The sequence below is a fragment of the Syngnathoides biaculeatus genome, chromosome 6 (genome assembly GCF_019802595.1).
Source record: "Syngnathoides biaculeatus isolate LvHL_M chromosome 6, ASM1980259v1, whole genome shotgun sequence".
NCBI classification, from domain to species: domain Eukaryota; kingdom Metazoa; phylum Chordata; class Actinopteri; order Syngnathiformes; family Syngnathidae; genus Syngnathoides; species Syngnathoides biaculeatus.
The window spans coordinates 25,537,351-25,559,152 of NC_084645.1; the positions used below are offsets into that span (position 1 = coordinate 25,537,351).

The 21,802-nt window shown below is 43.2% G+C and overlaps 1 protein-coding gene across 2 annotated transcripts in view; it reads right to left on the minus strand.

Annotated features, from left to right (window-relative positions):
* The window catches only part of wnt7bb (wingless-type MMTV integration site family, member 7Bb), a 55,295-nt gene that overhangs the window by 25,959 nt on the left and 7,534 nt on the right, over window positions 1-21,802 (minus strand). For both annotated transcript variants that reach the window (XM_061822529.1, XM_061822530.1), the window contains exon 2: window positions 14,563-14,789. In XM_061822529.1, the coding sequence (XP_061678513.1) occupies window positions 14,563-14,789 (227 nt within the window). The remainder of the gene's footprint in view (window positions 1-14,562; window positions 14,790-21,802) is intronic.

Sequence of the window (21,802 nt, forward strand, 5' to 3'; positions counted from 1 at the left end):
AAAAGGTCCAGTGTTGGAGCAATCATTAGAAAACGGAAGAAGCTAAACATGACGGTCAATCTAGATCAGAGTGGAGCCCCATGCAAGATATCACCTCGTGGGGTCTCAACGATCTTTAGAAAGGTGAGGAATCAGCCCAGGACTACATGACAGGACTTGGTCAATGACCTGAAAAGAGCTGGCACCACCGTTTCCAAGGTGAATGTTGGGAATACACGAAGACTTCGTGGTTTGAAATCATGCATGGGACAGAGGTTTCTTCAACCAGCACGTCTTAAGTTTGCCAATGACCATTTGGATGATACAGAAGAGTCATGGGAGAAAGTTTTGTGGTCAGATGAGACCAAAATAAAACTTTTTGCTCATAATTCCACGAAACGTGTTTGGAGGAAGACGAATGATGAGTTCCATCCCAAGAACACCGTCCCTACTTTGAAGCATGGGGGTGTTTTTCTGCACATGGGACAGGACGACGGCACTGTATTTAAGGAGCGGATGACCGCTGACATGTATTGTGAGATTTTGGGGAACAACCTCTTTCCCTCAGTCAGAGCATTGGAGTTGGGTCGTGTTTGGGTCTTTCAACATGACAATGATCCGAAGCACACAGCCAGGAAAACCAAGGAGTGGCTCCGTAAGAAGCATATCAAGGATCTGGCGTGGTCTAACCAGTCTCCAGAACCTAAACCCAAGAGAAAATCTTTGGAGGGAGCTGAAACTCTGTGTTTCTCAGCAACAGCCCAAAAACCTGCCCGATCTAGAGAAGATCTGTGTGTAGGACTGAGCCAAAATCCCTCCTGCAGTGTGTCCAAAGCTGGTGAACAACTACAGGAAAGGTTTGGCCTCTGTAATTGCAAACAAAGGCTACTGTACCAAATATTAACATTGGTTATCTCAGGTGTTCAAATACTTTATTTATTATCTCTTTCACAGTGGACATGCACCAACGATGAAAATTTCAGACCCCTCTGATTTCTATGTGGGAGAACTCGCAATATAGCAGGGTGTTCAAATACTTATTTTTCTTCACTGTATGTCTAAATATCGGATATGACAAAAAAAGATCATGTGTCATTTATTTGTTTGCTGCTACACACAGCGGTCATCCCTCAACGAAACGAGCTGACCTGCACAAGCGCCACCACATCCATTCCTTTCTTTGCTGACAGCGACATCAAACTGGCGTAATAGCTCACCGCCGGCACAACAAAACAAAGCCCTTTCAAGCGAGGGGAAGCCCAAGCGAGGACCGGTGACAAACTGGCTGGAAACTCAAACAGAGGGTAACCGGAGCGCTCCGTTTTATGACGCCCCCGTCTTTGATGCTGAGTGTAGCCGCTGAAAGGTGTCCATTTTCAAGTCCCGGTCGCCGACATCAAGTGCATTGCTATTTGGAAGAGAGCAAATAGGTCAAAATGTTCCTTTTAAGACTGCTTTTTAAGAGCCGCAACCTGAGTGCAAAACTGCTCGACTGTTGAATAAATGCAAACAGGAGTGCTTTTTTTTCTTCTTTCTTTTGCAACAGCAGGTGAGGCTGCATACTGCCCACCCCGAAATGCCCCCCCCTCAAAAAAACCACCTGTGGAGGTGAGTTATGAGTTCTGCCTCGCATGCCGAATAAGCAAACATTTCCCGTGAAGCTCCGCCCACAACCTATGAGCAAACACCCCACGAGACATCATCAGGTACGCCATGGGAACTCCAGATATTTCTGTTTATTGCTCCAAATTTTTCCATCCGTCCATCCATTTTCTTTGCCGCTTTTATCCTCACGAGGGTCGCGGGGAGTGCTGGAGCCTTTCCCGGCTGTCAACGGGCAGGAGGCGGGGTACACCCCGAACTGGTTGCCGGCCAATCGCAGGGCACATGGAGACAGACAACAGCCACACTCACAATCACACCTAGGGGCAATTTAGAGTGTCCAATTAATGTTGCATATTTTTGGAATGTGGGAGGAAACCGGAGTGCCCGGAGGAAAGCCAGGCAGGCACGGGGAGAACATGCAAACTCCACACAGGCGGGGCTGGGATTGAACCCGGGACCTCAGAACTGTGAGGCCAACGCTTTACCAGGTGATCCACTGTGCCCCAATTTTTTTTTTTTTACAACAAATCATGAAACTTCATTAATCTATGCTAGCAACATACTGTATCGTATCAAAAGATAAAAATTATCCTGCGAATCTGCGTCATTCCTACAACAGAATAGCAGCTTTGTGTTCAACTCAACAGGGCAAGTCAGTAAATTTATGGGGAAATTGAGATAAGATCAGCATTTTAATATTCCCAACATTTTTTGGGGGTAGTGTACCGTGACATTTTACAAGTGCAAAATATGTGCCTCAATTAAGGTTGGGAAACCCTACTAGAGTGGGTTTCCACAGGCTATAGCGTTTTATTGTCATAATGTATCACGTTACGTTCGTGGTTAACTTCTTTTTTATGTATATGTATGAGCTGCAACTTTGTTGGGATTGTTATTCATCTTATTATTTTACTTCTCTTGACAAAAATATCATTGGCATTAACAATGGCTGCGCACTTGAAGAATGAAGGATGTTTAAAACATTGCCTTTACGCCTAATAAATCACCACTGCTAGCACAAGTAAACCGGTAGCCATGTTCTGGCTGGTCCTTTAAAACGTCATTCCAGGTCGTCACGGCAACAACACGTACATTTTATGCTGTTCTCAAGTCACGCCAATGTACATGGCAATCATTTTAACTCTGAAATATTTTGACAGCAATATAAATCCCCTAAATGTTGTTTTTTCATGCTGAATCTGACTTTCCTTAAAGGTCAAGTGTCATGCCTGTAAACATTCTGAAATAGATATTGTCATGAAAAATACATATGAGATTGTTCACTTCAATGTCTATTGGAAAAAATAAATATGAGCGGAGAGCGTGTCATCCATGCGCAAATTTACGGAAGTCTCATTCGTCATTCAATTGGTCGCCATATTGGCTGCATGTTCTGCCCGTGAGGTCACACCGGGACGTTCGCCATTGAAAACATGCTCTGCCACCTGCTATGGGAGACGAACGCGCCCCTTCCAACACGGAAGCTCTTTTCGAAGAGAACATCTAACAACCGAGTGAAGTGACCGGGGCAATATTACCCTACCGTTTCAAGCCATATTTAGATGATGTGCGGATCACGGCAAATCTGGATGCGGCCAAAACACCTCCTGATTCACCTCCACGACGGCGGTGGACAACGGCGCCCGCGGCCGCGAGCGACGACGACGGCGCATCCAAACCGCCTCCCTGTCAGATCCACCTCCGCGGCGGAGATGAGTCACCGCGGCCGCGCCACAAGGCCGACTTGGCCTTGTCAGCAAGACTGGTGGCGATCCACAAGACTTGCGGAAGCCGTCCTTCAGCGGCTCCTGCACGGAATCGACACCTTTAGCACCCCTGATTTACGGATCTATTGTCTTTTTTAGTAGCTGTATACACACCTACCTGTCATTTGGAACCCACGAAGGTCTCTTTCTCTGTACCCGTGCAAGCCATATTTCACAACGAACCGGGTCTTTTGGAAAAGCATGAAGAGCGTATCCATCCTCCCGAGCGTTCGAGCAATATCCAGCAATACAACGAGCCGCTATTTTGGCTAACACGAAGGAACAAGGAGCTACCTTCCAGCAGGTAAAAACTAGTATAAACAGACGAGATCGCTTGAGTGCGCTACTGCCCTGTACATCACTTCCTGCTCCTTCTTGAAAACAAATCCCTCGAGAGGATTTTCACGTCAAAATCATGTTTTATGTAACGGTGAAAAAACGGATGGGTCCATACCGGCTGCTGTTTTTCATCAATAACATACTAAAAATCATGCATTTCTTGACAGTGGACCTTTAAAGTGACAAGAAATATGAGACTCGTTTCAACTGGAGGTTTCAAATCTTCCTGTTCTTGTCCAATTTGTCAGTTGCAGCATAATAAAGCAGCCAAAATTCTTTCTAAAATCCATGCAAGTATTTGGATACTCGAGCCCGAGCAACAAAAGTTCAGCTCAGGTCAAGCTTTGAAAGTGAATCACCCGTGTGGAGTACACTATAGAAATTAAAGATATTAAGGTGAGCTCTCTCAGAGGACGAATTCGCGGTGATATTTAGCTCCTCGCTCGCAGTCCAAAACTAAGACGGGGATCACGTTGCGGGGGGAAAGGTTTAGTGTTCATCATTTGAGGGATGTGAGTTTATAACTTAAATGAGAGCGGAACAGCTTTTCCCTTGCACTTAATTATGATGATGATGGCTTCGGGATGGAATTGGAACATTTCTTCTGCAGAGGTGTATTCCATGATTTCATATGGCCCGCTAAAGAATTCCATAACATAACTGCACTTTTTGACAATTTGAAGTAAGGTGACAAATACTGGAAAAATAGCGGAGGCAATGATGTTGATGGCAGGTGGACACGTTTTTTTTTTTTTTTTTTTTTTCCACAGTGTCTATAAACCGACCAGGGAATTCTTCACTCACGTCTGTGGTCTCCCACGGCAACTGAGCGGGACGTTGAGAAAAAAAAAAAATGCTGCCAAATGTGAACGCGTAGCCTTCCCGTCTACTGCACCGGAGAGCTTCCTCTCTCGTTGGATTAGACTGAAATACCTAATCACCGACTATAAACACACATACTGTGTATACACATGTCACGCATTTCAAAATTCCACGGGGTTCATCGACTTCAGGCTTATTTGTGGTCCGAGTGTGTTTGAAACAAAAAAAAAAAGAAATCTTTTATCTGTTCCTCTAACTGGACTGCCCACGCATCTGTTTCTTCAACCAAGGGTGGCAACCCGAATCAAAATGGTTCCCTGTAACGTTTATCTTAATAATGTTAATACAGTGGTACCTCGGTTTTCGAACGTCTCCGTTTTCATACAAATCGGTTTTTGAACGAAAATTCTGACATTTTTTTTTTTTTTTTTTGCTTTGGTTTTCGGACGAAAATTTGTATTCGAACGCCCCGACCAGCCTGCATTCGATTCTTTCTTTGTTAAAAAGGGGCGAGTTACCCCCGCCGAAGACATTTGAAACAGTTGTTTTGAATTGCATTTATTCTTTTGTTCGTTACATACTTTTTGTGAAAATAAAAAACAATTTGTCTGTTTTTTTTCCCCTTCATTATTGCTTGTTAAAATTTATTTTGCACTTTTGTTAATAAAAAAAAAGGTTTACAAGGCTGGGGGGCGCACTCACAGCCTAGCATACTCTAATGCTAAAACCATACATTTTAAGCAAAAAATAAATTATTTCTTAAATGATTTAATTATATAAAGTATTTAAAGTACACATGTATTTCTACTATGCAGTTTATTATCAGGTAAAGCTAAAAAAAAAAAAAAACACTTTAAAAAAACATTTTTTAGGCTTGGAATGCATTATTTGATTTTCCATTCATTATAATGGGAAAACGGACTTCGGTTTTCAAACGAAAATCAGTATTCGAACGCTCCAACCAGCCTACATTAGATTCTCTTTGTTAAGAAGGGACGAGTCACCCCCACCGAAAACGTTTGAAACCGTTGTTTTTTCTTTTGTTCGATTAACCTACCTCTCGTTGCAAGTTAAATTTTTTGTACGTTACGTACTTTCTGTGCAAATATAAAACAATTTGTCTGCCCCCCACCCTCATTATTGCTTGTTTAAAGTTATTTTATTTAAAGTTATTTAAAGTTATTCTGCACTTTTGTAAATAAATTAAAAAAAGGTTTACAAGGCTGTGGGCCGAGTCGCTACAGATATGGCAATGCACTCACAGCCTAACATACACAAATGCTAAAAGCATTTCTCATTATTTTAACTTATTTCTTAAATATCTAATTATATAAACTATTTAAACTATACATGTATTTCTAATATGCAGTTTATTAACGGGAAAAGCTTTTAAAAAATGCTTTAAAAAGGTATTTTTTAGGCTTGGAACGCATTATTTCATTTTCCATTCATCACAATGGGAAAATGCGCCGCGATTTTTGAACGTTTCAGTTTTCAACCGGCCTTCTGGAACGGATTGTGTTCGAGAACCAAGGCACCACCGTAATGGCAAAAATGTGCACGGGTGGCTCAGGCTCTCCTTTCCCACATGCAACGGCATTAACGTTAAAAAAGTATACTGTAAAAATGCAGAAAACAATTGCTTGAAAAAACTATGATGTAGCAGAAAACCCTGTATCAACACAGTACTTTTGGAAAATTGGAGGCAGCTTACCATGCACCAATTCTCTATATGAGGCCGGTAAAACACATCAAGACACAACCGTGGGGACAGTGGAACCTGAGACCCCCACGGTTTTTAGGGAATACTGCAATTAATTGCTTCTATACGGTACTATAATACAAACAAACAAAACAAAAAAATGCCCCTGAAGGCTCTGAGCAGAATATAAAATTAATCTTGAAAATAAATAAATGGGCGGCACAGTGGGTCAGCTGGTAAAAGTGTTGGCCTCACAGTTCCGAGGTCCAGGGTTCAATCCCGAACCCGCCTGTATGGAGTTTGCATGTTCACCCCCGTGTCTGGGTTTCCTCCGGGCACTCCGGTTACCTCCCACATCCCGAAAACATGCAACATCAATTGGACACTCTAAATTGCCCCTAGGTGTAATTGTGAGTGCGGTTATTTGTCTCGGTGTGCCCTCCGATTGGCCTGCAACCAGTTCAGGGCGTACCCCGCCTCCTTTCCCGATGACGGCTGGGATAGACTCCAGCACTCCTCGCGAGCCTCGTGATGATAAGCGCCAAAAGAAAATGGATGGATTGATAAATAAATGTAAGGATAAGCCGCTCAGATAATGGATAAACAAACAAGGAAAGCAAAGCTCAAATGGACTCCAACAGCTATGACAGTGTGAACGTTGATCCTGAAAATGACCTCAAGCTAATGCAAACGAGCATAAAAAACAAAAATCTACTCGCTATTTCCTGCTTTATCACAACAACACAACTACTTAGCTGCTGTCTGCTAGCAAGTATCCTCTGAAAAAAAAATCTCAACGCAAATACTACAACTTAAGAAATGTAAATATGATCGTACATTGTACCGAAGCTAAAAGTAAGAAAGAGAGCAGGTCTGATTAGCTGCCTGACCCAGGAAGTGAAAGACAGGAATTAGGAAGTAAACACGGGGGGAAGGTGACAATTTGATACCTGTGACAGGGGATAAAATTTCAAAAGTGCTTGTAGGGAAGACAAACCAGATGGATGAATAGTGACACATATAAAGAGGATACATGTGTTGGACATTTATCTGTGCCTGGAAGGCTATTGTAATGAGCATTTTTTCTTTTTTTAAATGTTTTTCATTTTTTATAAATGCCATTTTTCTTTCCTGGGACCTGTGCTGGATGTTCTGCCTGCCTGGATTGAGATCGACAAAATAAGTTAAGTGCTAGCACACCAACACACACACAAAAAAAAAAAAAAAAAACACGCACAGAGCCACAACTTTGAGCTATTTTGTCTTTTTTTTTTCTGGTTGGCAGACATTTTGACTCTAACCATAGTATCCCTCTGTACAAACAACCCAGTGACCTCAACTTTACGACTCTCAACCAATTCACCAAAGACTTTGCTCCACTATTACTTTTAACTGTAATCTGCTTGTACAACAAGCCATGTTGAGTGATGCTTTCTGTATTGTGTTGATTTTTAAAGTTCGAGTGTGCTGTTTAAAGGAAGTTGTTTGGATTTTTTAATTTTTAATTTTTGGGCCTGTTGTTTGGGTTTTTTTTTTTTTTTTTTCATAGTAAAATGTGTCTTCTTTTAGAGCCTGACTGAAAGCTACCAAAATTGTCCTGAAAAGTCCAGAGACAAGTCATCCCCCCCCCCTCCCACATTTATTTCACGTATCATATAGACATGAGGCCATCAGCGTTTGACATCTTAAGTTTTGCAATTTTTAGAAGCATATCATTCCCTTTGCCTATCGCTCGCCAATTGATGGGAGAACGCTGCCAAATAGCCGCCTGGCAATGAGTAATTCCGTCCCCGAGTGCAGTTTAACGGCAGTTTGAGAGGCTTTATGGCCCTGCCACTGCTCCTACGTTTACTACAATTTGCTCTATCCATGGCAACTTTCCCAAAACAGGACCTAGGAGTTGGTCTCGCGCTATTCCCGCTGATGAAAACATCCCAACACAGAAAGCAGGCACACGCGCAACGGCACGGGAATTGAGAATGTGAAATATGGCGAGCAACCACCTTGGAGCGGACTTTATATGTTAACTGACTATCCATCCGTCCATTTTCTGAGCCACTCATCCTCACGCGGGACACGCCTAAGGGCAATTTAGAGTCTCCAATTAATGCATGGGAGAAAACCGGAGTGCCCGGAGAAAACCTACACAGGCACGGGGAGAACATGCAAACTCCACACAGGCAGGCCCGGGAATTCAACCACTGTCCTCAGAACTGTGAGGCCAACTTGCTACAGCTGTTCCACCGTGCCGCTGATAACTGACTAGCGCTAGGGAATTCCTAGAATTGTTGAAATTATTGAATAAAACCTCACAAGTGGGCAAGAAAGTTAGGTTATTTTGCGTGACAAGACATTTATATACTGTATTAGCCCACAATTGCCACCCACTCCTATTTCCTGCACAAGATTTGCCTTTTGGTCTCATAAAAAATTTCCAACTTCCAATTTCATTTCTTCATAGTCATTTTTAAACGACGGTCAAGTTGCATTAAAGTCAACAATTCCTCAATGCCTATTAGCAAAATCTCTGAGCTAGGATTTATAGTCAATTCCTATCTGCGTCCAAAGCCTTTTTTTTCCACAACATTTTTATCCATCCATCCATTTTCTTAGCCGCTTATCCTCACAAGTGTCGCGTGGAGTGCTGGAGCCTAACCCAGCTGTCAACGGGCAGGAGGCGGGGAACACCCTGAACTGGTTGCCAGCCAATCGCAGGGCACATCGAGACAAGCAGCCATTCTCACAATTACACCTAAGGGCAATTTAGAGTGTCCTATTAATGTTGCATGTTTTTGGGATGTGGGAGGAAACCGGAGTGCCCGGAGGAAAAGCCACGCAGGTGCGGGGAGAATAAGCAAACTCAACAAAAAGGTCCGGGATTGAACCAGGGACCTCGGAACCGTGAGGTCGAAGCTTTACCGGCTGACCAGCCGTGCCGCCCACAACATTTTTATTTGTCATTTATTTATCCAGAGACTCAACTGCAGCACTTTTCAAACCTCAAACCAATGGCAGCTGGAGGAAACGTTGCATTTATGTCGGTGGCATGACGAGCAATGTTTTCTCCTGAAGTCTGCACATACAGCTTGCAAAATCACGAGTGAATCACCAAACTTCCCCGCAAGGTCACAAGAGGGGCAGAATTGACTGCTTAATGTAGCATATTTGAAAAAGACACATTTTCTCAAGAAATCACCTTTACAGCAGCATGAATCCTTAATTCTTTCAACGTTATTTCAATTGAGCGGGAGAATCTTTCGAATCTTCTGACCCATTCCCGTGCCGGTTTTGTTTTGTGAAGAATAGCGCCACCTGTTATGGATTAAGCTCAGTTTCCCATAGCTGACGTCATGACGTCCCGCTTTGGACAGCAAACTAGCCGGGAGTGAATCGACGTCGCCTCTGATGGTTTCATTCAAGTAGCGGAACCTGTCAGTTCATGAATCAGTCCGAGTTCTGGCCTTGATCTTCATTCTTTATTCTTACGCAAAGCGATTTTGGAATTACAACTGGTGCGTTTCAACTGCAGTAGTTTTACAGAGGAGGGCTTGGAATGCTTGGAGGCCCGTTGTTAGTTTTTTTTTTTTTTAATAGAATTGAGCATTCTACCCATCATCCCATCAATTTTTCGGCAAATCGAATAAAGATTGATTTTGGATTAGTGAACAATAACTTGAGATTTTTTTTTTTGTAGCTGGGGTCACCATCCTCTTGCTTTACTGTAACCTCTGTGACTTTAAATGTGTGTGACTTTAAAAGGCAGAGCCTGGCCTGGTGTTAGACGTGGGTGTCAATGACTGAGAGAGTTACCAAGTGTGCACGTTGAGTGAGTTCAGATCATGAATTTTACGTTAATTATTTCTTGCTTTTTTTTTCCGTTTTTTTACCGTTTGCTCATTAAAATGTGAAAGTGGACCTATAGTACAGCTTTTGTCTATTCTTAACCAATTGCGGCGGCATTATATGATCTAACTAGATTTTACTCCGATTTTTATCAGACTTATTGGTGTCAGCAGATAATTAGCATTTTATGCTGATCGGCTTTAATGTGGTGTGATAAAAATCCAATTAATGGTGTCATTTATCGTTTCTGTGAAACACATTTACTCCACGTCGCCATCATGCAGAGTATAGCTGAATTAAAAATCAACACTTTTATATAGTTGTAACATATGTATATGTGTCTTTTAACTGTAAATATTTGATGGCCAGTAAAGATAAAAAATAAAGAGAAAATTGAAAAAAGCGGCATGGGACAGAGAACATATAATGCCCAAACCAGACTACAAGACAAATTTGCGCTTTCAGGATTAGGCTATTGTAATTAAACTTTGTATTCTGATACCACCGCATCTATTATTTTTTTTGTATAATCATTGGACCCTAACTTGTTAACTCGCCTCGTCCGCCGAGCACGGCTTCATCCGGGCTGGCTCGTACATACTGTCTGGGATTATGTTCTTAGTTAGAAGTGATCCGCATATCATCGAAATATGGCTCGAAATGATAGGGTAATATTGCCCCGGTCACTTCACTCGATTGTGAGATGTTCTCTTCTTTGAAAAGAGCTTCCGTGTCCCATAGCAAGTTGCCATTACGTGTTTTCAATGGCGTTTCAATCTGCTGATGACAGTGCACGAAATATGGCGACAACTTGAATGTCGAATGAGACTTCCGCAACTTTGCGCATGCATGACGCGCTCGCCGCTTTATTTTTTCATATAAACATTGAAGTGAATAATGCTATATGTATTTTTCATTACGATATCTATTTTAGAATGTTTATAGGCATGACACTTGAGCTTTAAATACACACAGTCCTACTTCTTGCGATCAGATCGGTTTTCGGTTAAGCCTAGTTCGAGCTAGTGATGATAGGCTATATTAAATTAGCCAGGATCATAATGTTACCTTAAATTGGTGATCTTAAACGTGCACTTTATTTTATTTTATATTATTTAAGTTTGAAAGGCCTCACAGTTCTGAGGACACGGGTTCAATCCCGCACTCGCCTGTGTGGAGTTTGCGTGTTCTCCCCGTGCCTGCGTGGGTTTTCCTCCGGGCACTCCGGTTTCCTCCCACATCCCAAAAACATACAGCATTAATTGGACACTCTAAATTGTCCCTTGGTGTGATTGTGAGTGTGGCTGTTGTCTGTCTCCATGTGCCCTGCGATTGGCCGGCAACCAGTTCGGGGTGTACCCCGCCTCCTGCCCGTTGACAGCCGGGAAAGGCTCCAGCACTCCCCGCAACCCTCGTGAGGATAAGCGGCAAAGAAAATGGATGGATGGAAGTTTGAAAGGATCATAAACTTTTGACATTTTCTGTCTTTTAACGACTCGTTCCCTCTGGTTCTCCGCGATGGTGCCGTCCCAATTCTAGACCGTAGTGTTTGCAACTGTAGTAAAATGAGCTCACGTGGAAAACTGATCACTGCAACGCTTCAAAGCAAGAGAGCTCAAATATTTAATATTTGCAGGCTAATTTTGAGGTAACGTGTAGACTGAAGGAAGCATGGGTACTTTAACGAAGTCCACGAAGGTGTAAAGCAAAGCTCTCGAGAGCTGAACGCACCTGGTTGATACCTTTTCAGTTTGAGGAATTGGACCTACCCGGAACTAAAAGCTTCTGAAGCTTCAGGTGGATTTGTAGCTACACTTGCACATCACTAATAGCAATCAACGCAGATGCACCAGAAGCAACAGAAGGACCAAAAGCAGATTTGCTGCATGTTTTTCCTCAAACCAACATGTACCGATGGAAATGATGAGTATTTGGGAGTTGTGTCGTTTACACACAGGAGCGCCACTGAAACAAAAAGCAGCGCATAAACCAAAGACAACATGATTCTAAACAGAACCACTTGGCCTAAATGCATGACCCGGCCCCGACATAATGGCCACAAAATGAGATGACAAAATGAGTTGTAAAACAAACACAATGCACCACAGTGTTTTTTAATTTTTTTTTTGTTTGTTTTTTTGGTTTTTTTTTTATAAAGGTCTGATTCCCGTTTTTTTTCTGCACCCCTGAAGAAGCATAGCAACCGACTGAAACTAATTAAAAACAGATGTGTCAGACCAGTTGGCTTCAAACGCCACCATTAGTTGTCCCCTCATCTGCAATATCATTTTTCAAATGTCGATTTTGAGCAGGGCTTTGCTTTGTCGCTGCAAACCGAGCGACCCGTTGCAAGCAAGGCGAAACGCGGCACTCGAGAACTAGCGCGGGCCGGAATCGGTAGCATGCGAAATTCTGTTGCACGAAGCCAACCCAAATGGTTATACAATGGAGCGTCAAAGAGTGTGTTGTGTGTCGCTGGTTTGAGTTTTGGACCGTCTGATGTGTGCAGCTTTGGTTTGGCCTCTGAAGAGCCACATTTCATAGGCCACGGAGGGACTGGTAGCACTACAAGTTTCAAACGCCTCAGAGCGAGACAATAGGACTGCTCCAGACATGATGGAAAGTCTGAGGTTTCAATAGCATGACCACAGGATTGCAAGCTCTGAACTCAAAGCAAATGTAGTCAGATTATTGTCAGTCATATACATTGTCCAGTCCAAACATCACAAATACACCTGTTTTATGACACAAACAAAGACGGTTGCTAAAATCAAACAATCCCAGTCATTTATTTGTCCATCCACATGCTAGCAGAACACGTCCTAGTTCATTAAAGATGGCGGCGACAGGACAACGCAGACAACACCACTTTTGATTGTACGACAAGGGAACACTTTGATCGTGCAAAATATATCCCTTGAGCGAGCACCATGTTTGTCTACCGTCAAGTTACTGTGGCAGGCTATTTTCATGTTTGTCAAGAAAGACCGAAGACATTTTTAAAGATGGACAGATTCTACTATTTTCAATTGGGAGTTGAGAGAATGTTTCTAATGTGATTGAAATGGAAAAACAAAGAGGATACATGCACCCCTCTTAGGATAGAGTGCCATTTTTCCATTTTTTTACACCCTATTTTGGCAACTTTCTGGTTTATGGTAAAATGTAGGGCTGGATAATTTATCAAATTTTGCTCTTCAGTTTTTTCATGATCATAAAAATCATCATTAAAAAATTATTTGAGTCACACAGCACCGTAGTTCCTATATTGTAAAAGCACCGTGAATACAAGGAGTCCTCGGTCTGCGACTGAGATCCGTTCCTAGAGTAGCGACTTCACTGGAGTTCCGACTTAAGTCGGGTTCCACCATTAAAGTCAGAATTTACATCAAAATACTGTATAAAAAAACAAAATACATTGAAATAAACGATATGATACTTATTATTACTGCTGAGAGGTGGCTGGAGAAGAAGGGGGAGGCGGTGCTTAACTATTGCCAAGGAACCTGGTGCTCAACCCTTTACATCTCGACAAGTATCAAATAACCTTGTTTTGTGATCATTGTATCCGACATAGGAACGGAACCCTTCACATGTGCTAAAATTCAGGCTTTGTCTTTAATAATTCTCACCACGGTCGACCGACTGAAGCCTCGGTGGTATTGGCGTCTCTCCTTTCTTCAATCTTTTTATGATCTTGAGCTTCGTTTCCATGGTAATGGATTTTCTTTTGGCTGCAGAAGCATTGCCAAAAGACACAGCTTTCTTCTTTGGGGCCAGAATGTCTAAAAAGTAGGACGAAAAATGCGAAGATACTCCCGACGCACAAACACAGACGAGCATTAGCCAGACAAAATGGCGGACGGGGACGGGGGTTGTAAAGTCGAAACGTCTTAGGGCGAGACAGTCTTAAACCGAGGACTCCCTGTACATATGCATGCAAGTATCGCAAGCGTGTGATGTGTGTGGGTCAGTAATATGTGGAGCAAAAAACATGTCAGAAACCAGAAAGGCAGCTTCTAGTTAGGAAGAATGGGATTACTTTGGCCATCATCTTGTCAGATGTTGAGCAGAACCAAATGTGTCCAAACCCTCAGGCAACACAACCAATGTGAATGTTAATCCCGCATTTCTTCAATTTTAGTTTGACTGGTTCCTGGTTTATATAAAATGATGTAGGACTGCATGAATAGACGGACGGGACCGCATCCTTTGCATTCTGGGTCGGGCGAATGCTGAGAATGCTTCGGCTGTGTACAGTAGTTTTTCCATAATCTTGCTAACCAACAAGCCAACCAAAGACAAAGAACTATTTCTGATGCAGCCCATGGACCCTAGAAAAACAGCTATGACGGGTAGAGTATAATAGTTTTCAGACTTGATAGAGGACACCCAACTTGCCGATACTGTGACATCATTCACTGGCCAAAGCGCAAAGCAATTCTCAGGAGAAGCCACGTAAGAATAAAAAGCGCCGCAGCCTTTTGCGATAAAAGCCAGACTGACCTACACGCAGCTCCTGCCCGAAAACGGTCCTTTCCCCCAGCGCCGAACAGTTCCAGCGTCCATAGCGGAACTGATATTGACACTCATTGATGCCCATCTGGGCGCCCTCGCCCACGACAATGATGGCGTCCGGGCGGCTCTGGCAGATGGCCCGCTGACGAGGTGCCAGCCCGGGAATCTTGTTGCAGATGATGTTGGCGCCCAGAGCCACCACTGAGGACAGGGCCCTGCCAAAAGTGAGACAAGAGAGAAAACCGTCACAAAAAAAAAAAAAAAATACTGTACATGGACGCACGCACACTCTGACTTCAACTTAGAACTTCCTTCCAAAAGAAGGCTGACACGCTCATGTGAGGTTCTCCACAAAATGATCCATTTCAACCACTGATTGATGCACCTTCCATAGTAAAGTGAAAGCCTTTTCATGCTTTAGTCTAGACCTACTACATTTTTCACTTTTTTTTTTTATTATCCAACTGTGCGTTCTTATGATTAAAGCCATAACCTGCATCTGAAGGTTAGGAGAAAGTTTAATGAAAATGTGAAATTGTAATTAAAAAACAACAAAAAAAAAAGCTGTCATGGGATTTCCCCCCCATCAGTGCTGCTCCTCACATATGGAGCTCGTGCACGTGACGTCATCATTTTCCCGGCGCCATATTGCCTGTCAAAAAGAGCTGCTCGACAGTGTGGGGGACGTTGAACCGCAGCAGAATATTCATGTTAGTTGTTACAACAGACGAGACAGATATTCAAAGAGGTCATTCTATGGAATACCAGCTGAAAAGACCAGAAACGATCGATGGATTTTGGCGATTTAAATGTGATGGATGGTACCCAAACAAATACACACGACTGAATTATTCTTCTCCATCTCAAATTCCCAAGAAGTATTTATAATGCCAAGTTGACTCATTTGAGAACAATGCGTTTAAAAAAAAACTAAATACGACAGGGATCGTCTCCAAACGTGCACGGAAGCGTGTTGCGGCCACATGTTTAACTTTGGTAAAGCTCTCCCCGACAGACATTTTTTTTTTTTTTTTAAATATCCATTGTTCTCAAATGAGTTCGATGCGTATTTCAAAAAAGAAAATACACTGTCGGTCACACAGAGGTTTACGTAGGTTAATGTGTGCCCGCAACATGCTTCCGTGTACGGGGGCTGAAGCTTTATATTCTTTTTTTTTTTTTTAATACGAGTGACTACATGATACAGTTGGTTGAATAGCAGTACTGTATTTCAATGCCATACAGTGGAACCTTGCATACTTGAGGTTCAGCACGTGCGGATGCATACATTGGCTATTTTATTTTTCTTTTTTGAGGGGAACAAACCCCCCAAAATTCATATTCACCTTTTTTTTTTAAAGCAATGACAATGCTCGTCAATTACCTGCTTGTTTTTTAATTTTTAATTTATTTTTTTTTTTTTTTTGGGTATTCGCTCTCCAGTCTGGTCGCCATCCCGCGCGAAAAGAGCAGTTCCAAAAGTGATACGTCATAGGTCTAGAGTCGACCAGGTAGAACGGGTCTAGAGCAAACATACTGAATCTATAGTAATCTAGCAGCGGCATGGTGGTTCAGCTGGTAAAGCGTTGGCTTCACAGTTCTGAGGACCCTGGTTCGTTCCCGGCCCTGCCTATGTGGAGTTTGCATGTTCTCCCCGTGCCTGTGTGGGTTTCCTCCGGGCACTCTGGTTTCCTCCCACATCCCAAAAAAAACATGCAAAAACACTCTAAATTGCCCCTAAGTGTGATTCTAAGTGGGGCTGTTTGTCTCGATGTGCCCTGCGATTGGCTGGCGACCAGTTCAGGGTGTACCCCGACTCCTGCCCGTTGACAGCTGGGATAGGCTCCAGCACTCCCTGCCACCCCCGTGAGGATAAGCGGCAAAAGAAAATGGATGGAGAGTAATCTAGCAAGTAATGTAGACACCATCATCCACATATGCTCTTATTTAAAATACACTCGAAAGATGGCTCGTCAATGTCCATGGAAACGTCACCAGTGTAGCAAACACTGATGAAAACCTCCTAGCGAAACCTAATAAATGACATAAACCCCAAATGGAGCTTCCCACTGCTAATGGCTTGAACCGCCAGCGTGCGCGCGCGTGATGTCGAGGAGGAGGCCGACGATGATGCAGGCTTGAGTTTATAGCCAGCTGTCGTAAAAAACAACAACAAAACAATTAAATCATTTCTCATGATTTGCAGCTGCTTTTTACTGTACATTAACGACATGCACATGGGCCACATTTTCAACTCTTAATCTAAAGGTGGCTAAATGCTGTTTATGGGATGTTCGAAAGGTCCAACTATATCCTCGCAGCCAAACCGATTAGCACCGATCACAACCTCAGCCTCTTGGTAACTGTTTATTGCATCACAACCACAGAAGATGTAAACTTTTTTCCTTTTTGAGGGGGGGGGGGGGGCACTTGGAAGGCCGAGTATGACGTCACTGACCGAGAGCAGTTTGACTCGGCGAGGCCACGCAGGAGAGGGATCATGACACTAGACTTATTCCAGAAGGGATTTGATCTTTCTCTCTCGGTCTCTCTTTTACACACACAAAAAAAAACTCTCTTCGTTGGCGATTAAGAGCAAAACACTTGATGGATGGCTCGAACTCGCTTTCTGACAACAGCTTTTTCCACCCAGACGCAGAAACCAAAAGAAACCCAACTGCAGCTGTTACCAAAGTGATGTTGCCTCGCTGCACTCAGGGGGTAGCACGGGGTGGAATACAAAAAAAAATGGTGTTTGCCTCTTGCTCTTCAAATTAAAAATCTAAAAAAAACTCAGAATTTGCAAGACTGAAAGAACCACCTGCAAGCTGCTTGTGGGGGGGGGGAACCTCTTCATTAGCTTGTATGTGTCATTCACCTCATTGCCCTTTTGCTGTTCCGCTGACCCCGGGGGTCACCCCTTTGCAGTATATGCAGTTGCCCATGGCGACTGCGACATCCCATCCACACAAACCAAGTCTCATTGTGTTGGCTCGCAGTTGTTTACAAGCTGAAGACCCCTTTTGCCGAAATGCGGTCTCAATGATGACTTAAGAGTAGAAATTAGCCGCAGAGGCAGTTTGTGCAGTCGGTAACGTGCGCTCTGACAACAATGAGGCAGTCGATGGTTTCATGGAAGTCCGGAATCGGTAAGGACAGGGATTTGACAAAATGTTCTGGATCGACAATAGACGCTGATCTGAATGTTGTGAGCTCCCGTTTCTATCCAATCACTATGTCGAGCAGGAAAGCTTAATCCAAATCAATTCCACACAAATTTATCAAATTATTAATTAAACTACGACTAGCACTAGCAGTACATGTTTCTGTAATCGACTATGCACAATCCACAATATTGCAGAAAGTAGTAGACGAAAACAAAAGGCCTTTTTTTTTTTAACAGTCTTTTATTGTTTGGTCTTTAAAGTCCGATACAAGTCGATAATAATTCTCCTGGTACTCCAGCTTCGTTGACTTCATCCAGCCATCCATTCTCTTATCCGCTTATCCTCACAAGGGTCACGGTGAGTCCTGGAGCCTACCCCAGCTGTCGACGGGCAGGAGGCGGGGTACACCCTGAACTGGTTGTCACCCAATCGCAGGGCACATCGAGACAAACAGCCCCACTTAGAATCACCTAGGGGCAATTTAGAATGGCCAATTAATGTTGCATGTTTTTGGGATGTGGGAGGAAACCGGAGTGCCCGGAGAAAACCCACGCAGGCACGGGGAGAACTGGTCCGGGATCGAAACCGGGACCTCAGAATTGTGAGGCCAACGCTTTGCAGCTGATCCACCATTCCGCCTGTTGGTTTCATTGAAGACTAAAAAAATTGTCCATTGGAGTGAATATTTGCCTATAGGTGCCCTGTGATTGGCTGGCAATGAATCCTGGTTGTAGCTGGCCTCTCACGCAAATTCAGCTCGACTCGATTGGCGCGCACCATTGGTAACGATTCTGTAGGTCTGTAAAATATACATGCTGTGATACGAGGCTCGTATGACAAAACTGTTTAACAACGACTGCACGTTGTGAACCAAATGGATGTTGAACTATGGAGCAATAATCTGATGCAGTATAACTACGTTTGTCCCCGTCATAGTTTTATTTTAACTTGTAGTATTCTCAAGACAGATTTTTTTTTTTCCCCCACTCATTTTATTTAGGAGTTCTCACGGAGTGGTGACATCGTATATACAATCCTACTTGTGGGCACCAAACTTGTCTCTTAGCTACAGTTTTGAACTACTTTTCCATAGTGATCCCAAGTGTACACCGCAATTGAAAAGTGAAATACCGTAATTCCCGGCCTACAGAGCGCACCTGTTTATAAGACTGGGTACGCAGAAAGAGTTTAACGCTAGAAGACGTCTTGGTAAGAATAATTTTCTTACCGGGTATAAAAAGAGTGAGTGTCGACAGGGAAGTACCATGTGGGAGAAGTCTTGTGAATACTAGTCAATGGCAAGTAAATTCCATGGTCCGAAACGAGGGGGGACTCGTTTGTACAGTTAAATTCCATGAAAGGTAACGAGGACCGACTCGTCTGTACACTTAAAATAAGAGTTAAATTCCGTGATAGGTAATGTAGACGGACTCGTCCGTACACTTAAATGTCGTGGAAATAAACGAGGTTGGACTCGTGTACGTACTTAAATTCCGAGTTAAATAAAATCCAGTCTGTATAAAATAACATTGAACAAAACTGTGTAATTGTCTAAACGAGTGTTTGAGAGACAGGATAGGAAGTGACAACTTGTTTGGACGCAAAGGCAAAATTTGTTGAAGCACAAAGCCCAGGTAAGCTAAAAATACAATTACGTTAGCCAGTTTAATTTGCAAAAAAAATAATCCAGCGTTAAACTCTTTCTGTGTACTGAGTCTTATAAACAGGTGCGCTCTGTAGGCCGGGAATTACGGTACTTTGTACTACAGACTGCATGACGGGTGTCAAACTCAAGGCCCGCGGGCCTCGTACGACCTGCCGCAGCATTATATGTGGCCCATGAAAATAAATAATTTGGATTAACTTCCATGAATCTCACCCAGATCTGTACCAAAATGACTTTGACACCCTTCTTCTTTGATAAAATGTAACTAATAATACGTAGTACTCTAAAGAATGTCATATTTAAGTGAAATTTATCTCATGTTGAAGAAGCTTTTGTTTTTCGTTTTTCAAACAATATTTGATGAAAATCAAACGCTATCACAATTGCAAGAGGTAATGGAATTATAAAGTCCTGGTATTATGGTGAATAGTCAAATGTAAGTTCTTATAGTGAAATTGCCATTGGTGCACCCCTACTTGTGAGCCAAAGCAGGTTAAGAAGTATTTAAAAAAAAAAAAAAAAAATCCTTATTTTGCTCACACTCATTCGAACAATTTAAAAACTCTCGATAAGGCGTAACGAAGTTGCACACCAACCGCAAGGCGCAAGAATACCAGAGAATTTCAATCTTTGGAAAGGCAGAATTTTTGATCAAGAGTGGATGGGAACTCCACTTCCGTTCCGAGTGAGTCAGAGTGGAAACCCACATTCCGCTGAACATCTTTGCCAACGTGACCTGACAAGCACAACCCAAAAAAAAAAAACGGGGGTGGGGGGGTGGCGTCATCCGTATAGGCGAGAGGCTCTTACATCACTGTGTCGTGTGGCCTCGAGACAAAGTGGGCGGCCGACGTCACGGCATACGTTATTGCGCGGCCACCTTCGCCGCCGTCACATGGAACACTGTGTGAGCCGCACTGACACGACTGCAGCTCCCAGGCATGAATCGTACAGAGGAATGCACTCAAAAAAAAAAAAAAAATCATGTCTCGGACATATTTTTACTTGGATGGAGGACTCCAACCACCCCTCATCCCAACAACAGGAAATGTTGCATTTTAGGGCTGAATGGGATTTTCCTTCTCTCTCGGTTTTGGTTGTTGTCTTATTTTTCTTTTATTGGGGGAAAACAACCCCCGCAAGATCATCCCCAGCATTTCAATATATTTGTGTTTTAATTTTTTTTTTTCATAACGGAATTGTCCGCGCGGTTCCGCTCTTTGCATTCGGGCCAGGGGTCCCTATCCCCTTGTGTCGTGTCTGCTTGATTGTATTACACTGCCCCAAGTGCTCACAGAGGGCACACCCCGAGGAGCAGCACAATGAATTGAATTGCAGCATTAAATCATGATTCACAAAACAGTTTTTTTCCATCCATCCATTATCTACCGCTTTTCTGGGTCGGGTCGCGGGGGAAGTAGCTTCAGCAGGGATACCTAGACATCCCTTTCCCCAGCCACTTCTTCCAGCTCTTCCGGAGGGATCCCGAGGTGTTCCCAAGCCAGGCAAGAGACTTAGTCTCTCCAGCGTGTCCTGGGTCCTCCTCGGGGTCTCTTTCCGGTGGGACGTGCCCGGAACACCTCACCAGCTTCGGAGGCATCCGAATCAGATGCCGCAGCCACCTCATCTGGCTCCTCTCAATGCGGAGGAGTAGCGGCTCGACACTGAGCCCCTCCCGGATGACCGCACTTCTCACCCTATCTATAAGGCAGAGCCCGGACACCCTGCGGAGGAAACTCACTTGGGCCGCTTGTATCCGGGATTTTGTTTTTCTTTCTTTAGGAACGCAAATTGACTGGTAAATTGAGAGCTTTGCCTTTCATTTTTTTTTTTTTTAATTTTACTTAATTGTCCATGTTTTTAGCAAGCAAAATAATATAGACAAGGACAACATTTTTCGGGGGAGGATGGAACGGATTAATGGCTTTTCCATTCATTACAATGGGGAACGATTATTTGAGATGTGCATCTCAAGTTACCACTTTATTATTATGGTTGTTATTTTGATTAGTATTCATACCGGTGTCAAATGGGATGTTTTTGTCACTGATGTTCAACAGGAAAAATCCCATCTCTCCATTTTCTTCATCCGTTTTATATGCAACCATCTTCCACATTAGTTCAAGCAAGAAGGCAAAGCAGTGATTTCTATTCACATCACTGGAGTCAAAAGGCAGAAGACCGGGACATTCGGAGAGGGACATCGAAAACTCCCAACGGGCAAATGTTTTGAAGTGTGTTATCTTACATACTGTAAGTACGAATACAATAGCCAATAATAAGCAGCGAATCTTAGCTGATAATAGAAATCTTACTTTGTCGTGTTCACATTTTGTTAACTGCTTTCATATCAAGCCAGTTTTGCGCAGACAGGATGTTCCGCATAAGGCCCATT